This window comes from Panthera uncia, chromosome X (assembly GCF_023721935.1).
Source record: "Panthera uncia isolate 11264 chromosome X, Puncia_PCG_1.0, whole genome shotgun sequence".
Lineage (NCBI taxonomy): Eukaryota > Metazoa > Chordata > Mammalia > Carnivora > Felidae > Panthera > Panthera uncia.
This window is the reverse complement of record NC_064817.1, coordinates 31,830,596-31,835,181: the sequence shown is the minus strand read 5'-3', so window position 1 is coordinate 31,835,181 and position 4,586 is coordinate 31,830,596. Positions and strand designations below refer to the sequence as shown.

At 48.3% G+C, this 4,586-nt stretch overlaps 1 protein-coding gene across 1 annotated transcript; it reads right to left on the bottom strand.

The window, feature by feature from the left end:
- Nucleotides 1–2,595: 2,595 nt before the first annotated feature.
- LOC125932350 (huntingtin-interacting protein M) lies at nt 2,596–3,157 on the bottom strand. The gene has a single exon (XM_049644882.1). It carries the CDS (start codon nt 3,046–3,048, stop codon nt 2,710–2,712), a length of 339 nt encoding a protein of 112 aa, XP_049500839.1. The 5' UTR covers nt 3,049–3,157; the 3' UTR covers nt 2,596–2,709.
- Nucleotides 3,158–4,586: the final 1,429 nt, after the last annotated feature.

Sequence of the window (4,586 nt, the reverse complement as noted above, 5' to 3'; positions counted from 1 at the left end):
AAGGCCCATTTCTCGGGACACAGGAGAGGAGAGAGCCTCAACATCAGGTAGGAGAGACAAGCTCGCCTTCTGACTGTGAGGTGAGGAGAGGGGAGGGGATTACCATCTTGGGGCCAAAGTGCCCCCAAATATAAAAAGGAGATCCAAAAGAAGCCCCATGTACTGTAAGAACTTTCCTCAGGAAAAGCTCTTAGGGTGGTAATTGTACATATGCTTCAAGCAGACATTTAAAATAATGTCGTCCAACCTCCTCATTTCACAGCCATGGAAGCTGACGTGCCCTCACGTAAACTACATTTCCTGGAGACCAGAACCTACTGAATCTTCACCTGCAGTTGGCAGGAAGAACTGGTCTTGGCTAAGGCTAGGAGGGTTTCGTGGCTCTCTGTAACAACCTACCAAGGAGCAGCGGGAGGTCACACAGGTGGTCAAGGCCTACCAGGACCACCTACCACTTGAGGGCCAGGAAGTACCTGGCCAAGCAGACGGAGAGGAGGCTGCAAGAGATACAAAGCTGCTTAAAGAGGCCATAGATGCCTGGGATGGTACCTCCATGAGCCCCTCCCACATCACCATCACTGAATTATGAAAATAAAGAGTAAAGAAATTTGAAAAAGAATTTTGTGGGGTAGACATGCTGACAGTGTTTCTGTAAATATTCGGTTGAAGGGGAAGTAAGTGCGAGGAAAGGGTTCTTGTAGTTTTACAAGCGCATATTGTAACAAGCTCTAAATACAACCTCCACACAATTATTCTCAGGATACTTCTGTGAATTAGCTAAAAGCCAAGCTGGGTCTTGCTGCCTACACATATGGTGGCAGGAAGCAGAGAGAGGGTGAGTCCCCAGGCAGAGGGGAGCAGAGAGGAAACCAGGCTGAGGCCCGTCTGGTTCCTGGGTGTACCTCTGGCTGCTTCCTCTGCGTGGCACTCTGTCTCTCCCCGCCCCGAGGTTCAGCCGGCTGCGGTCTCACAGCCAGTGGCCCAGGCCCCCCGCCATCGCGTGAGATCCAGGCCAGGGGCACCTGGGGAAGCACGCCTAAGCATGTGGTCTACAGAAAGGGAGAGACGTGCAGCCACGCACTCAGGGCGCACCCCGTGCCGGGCGCTGCGCTGTGCGCCAGTTGACAGGCACACAATGACTTAATCTTTGCAAAAATCCAAAGACGGGGGAACCCTTATTATCCCCATTTCACACGGGAAAGTGCTTTTCAGAGGCAACAGAGGAGTGTCCCAGATCACACGGCCACAAAGTGGTGAACTGGGATGGCCAACCCGGCTCCTCTGATCCCTTTGTCGACGCTGCCTAGGCAACCTCTGACCAGCCCTCTGTGACAGTCCAGGGGGCTGTGGGGGGGGGGGGCTTGAGCACATGATGAACCGGAGAAAATATTAAATGTTGACAGTCACAGGAAGGGGAAAGACTGCCAGAACACTTGACGTGACAACTCTTTTTAACCCAAAACGCCTCAAGAGTCTTTGTAAGAACTGTATGTCCTCCCGAGTCCAGCACTTGGGACAGAACTTACACGGAACACACTTGTACCTCTCCAAACAAGTATTCAGCCACTGATAACTCTATGTTGCTCCATCAAGTATATGATCGTAGACGGGTTAGGTGTTTCATGGAGAATGAGATTACTACAGGAGTTTATAATGGAGTATATTTCTAAATAAATCTATTAACAGTAACCATTAAGAACTTCATAGGATTGGGACACCTGGGAGGCTCAGTCAAGGGTCTGACTGTTGGTTTTGGCTCAGGTCATGATCTCACAGTCCCTGGGATCGAGCCCCGCATCGGGCTCTGCGCCGGTGGTAGGGAGTTCCCTTGGGATTCTCCCTCTCCCTCTCGTTCAGCCCCTTCCCTGTATGCTCTCTCTCAAAATAGAGAAACATTAACAAATGGTTTTTAAAAAGAACGTCTAGGATCGCATGTCTTAGGCCAGATGCTACCTTTCATAGTACTATACGGTTGACCAGTGTCCGCGAGAGAGGGCAGAAGGATATACTCCACAGAGTACCGCAGCACTAGCTAATAATCCCTACCTCGAGCCCTTTTTCGGAATGAGGCGGGGTATAAGGCCATCAAATCAACGTGAGCAGAGTTCCTTCTACGTGTACCTCTTCATGGTTTCCCCGTCGCTCCTCAATCTTCATGCGAAGCCCTGGCCCGTTAAGTGCGTGTCGGCTGCTATGCCACCCTCCCCACCCACCCCCACTGCCATCACCTCCTGACTTCCACATGGTCTCCGGTCAGGAATAAGGCCTGTGGCACCTCAGTCGTGGTCTTCAGCCCCCACCCTCCTTCTGGGCATTCAACATGCCTGGGAGAGCCACCCCCACCCCGCCAGCCTCCTGGCCTCACAAGCCTGGCCTGGCTCAGCGCCAGTGAGGAAGTCTCTTCCCCCTGACCCGCTACTCCCTCAGGGCCGCTTCCCGCACTGTCCCCAGCGAAACCGCTCCCCGAAATGCCCGAGTCCAGCATCCCACACTGACCGCCCCGTCCACCCTCCACCTCCCATGGGAGGTCTCCTCCCGGATGTCTGACAGACGCCTCCAACGCAGAATGGCAGAAACAGAAGCCAGTCAGAAGCGTGGCACTTAACTCGTTTATTTACTGATGACAGAGGCCAAGGATTCCTCAGCTATGAGAAGCTTTGTCTAAGACTAAGGCTGTGAAGACTCCCTCCAGGCTCTGGGACCCAGTCTTTAGCCACTTCTCCTGGGTCCAGGCATCTCATCAAACAGAGTGAAGCTCACATTCTTCAAGTTTTGGGGGCGCTGTCCGTTGCTGCCAACGCCTCTATCATCTTGTGGGACGGTGTGCATATTGCTATTGATGGCCTCATTGGCTACCATCTGTAGGATGTAGTCAGTAAGGTGGTCAAGCATGGTAAGGCGGAAATGATTTGTGGATGAATTCCAGCCTTGGGTATGTTGATCCTCAAGCAGGAGGCGGTCCACGTAGCTCAAAGGACACTGTAGCTCACTTCTTATAAGATGGGATGGAGTCTGACAGGAGCTCGCCTGGATTTTTTTCCCCGACATGATGTTGGCTGGGTTTGGCTCCAATCAGCTCTGCTTCCTTCTCCAGTTGGATTAGGTCTCTCAAGATACCAGCAGTTAACCCTCCCCACTACATGCCCCTGCTCTTGCTCCTCATTGGTCAGGGAGCTGCCTTTGTGACATCTTACACTTTGTGATGTTACTGGTGCCCATTTTGTCATCAGGCATCAACCTGGAAACGTCCAGGACAGGAACCTGGTCACCCTAATGACTGGACCTGATTTTGAGAAAACTGTAATTTTCTGCTTATTTTAACATTATAAAGATAAACGTGTGTTTCAATGGAAAACTTTTCTGTCTTAGGACACCACTCCACATTATCTGATTCTAGCCTTCTATTGTCTCTGAGGTCTTTTATAATCCTTTGTTATAGGTAGTGATAAATATGTAAAATGTGTTATCTCGGAGACATTACATTGACCCCCCCATGATATAATAAGACCACTTTTGCCTCAATTTATACATTGATTTAAATATTCTTGATTACATTTCCTGCATCTCATCCTTGGATTCTCTATGAACCTGTTATAACCTCTTCCCGTTCCCTCATTGATTAAACAGAATCTTTTAACACATGTTTATTTCATATCTGTATTAGTGTCTTGATTTTACACTGTTTGAGAAGTACCCCTTGATCATTTTGGAAATCATAATGGGATGTTTATATGTCAGAATCAGGTAAACGTTGTTGAGAAAGAGAAGTGTACCTTGGGCTTAGTTTAACCCCAGTTGTCTTCTTGGCTGTCCTAGGGGAAGCCAAAGCACCAAGAGATGTTGCCTCTCATTTTTATCATTTAAATTTTCCTCTCCACTAAGTTTGTGTTTCTGCTTTCTTGTAGGTTCATTTACAGCTGATAACAGTTATATACCCTCTCATGGCAAAAGAGGGAAGTAGAAGGAAGAGAGGAGTCTCTGATCCAAGCAATGGGGATCAAGGAGACAAACCTACATAGGTTTCAATCTGGGAATTATCTTTTGTGGCTTCAGGCTCCTCCCTCTGGTCACAGGACTTTACCTGCAACCATGGCTCTGTCCTCAAAATCATCTTTCCTTTATTTTGAATGGAGCACATGCTTATAGCTGAGTAGTTTTATCACCTTGTTTTCCTCTTGTCAAATTTTTGGAGTCCCATAGCCTTCTTTTATTTCTTCATCTATCCTTTCAGTTAAAGATGGCATTGTTTCTGCTGATTCAACATACTCAAAAGTCTTGTAGTCTCCCATTTGTGCCTTGGGGATTCCTGTCTTTAAACAGGAGACCTGTATGCCATCCCAACTCATTGCTTCTGCTGAGATGGCTGGAGGTTACCCATGATTCACACCCCATATCACTTCAAAGAGCCCTCTGTATGATTGAATACTTTGATCTTTTGATCCCTCAAAGATGTCTAGCTACATGCTTGATTTTTATCTCCACAGGATGCTTTCCTGACATAAATCCTTTCCTTTTAATGTCTTTTGCAATCTAGATAGGCTGAGAATTGCTCCTATCTTCAAGTCCTGGTTCCCCTTTGCTTAAGA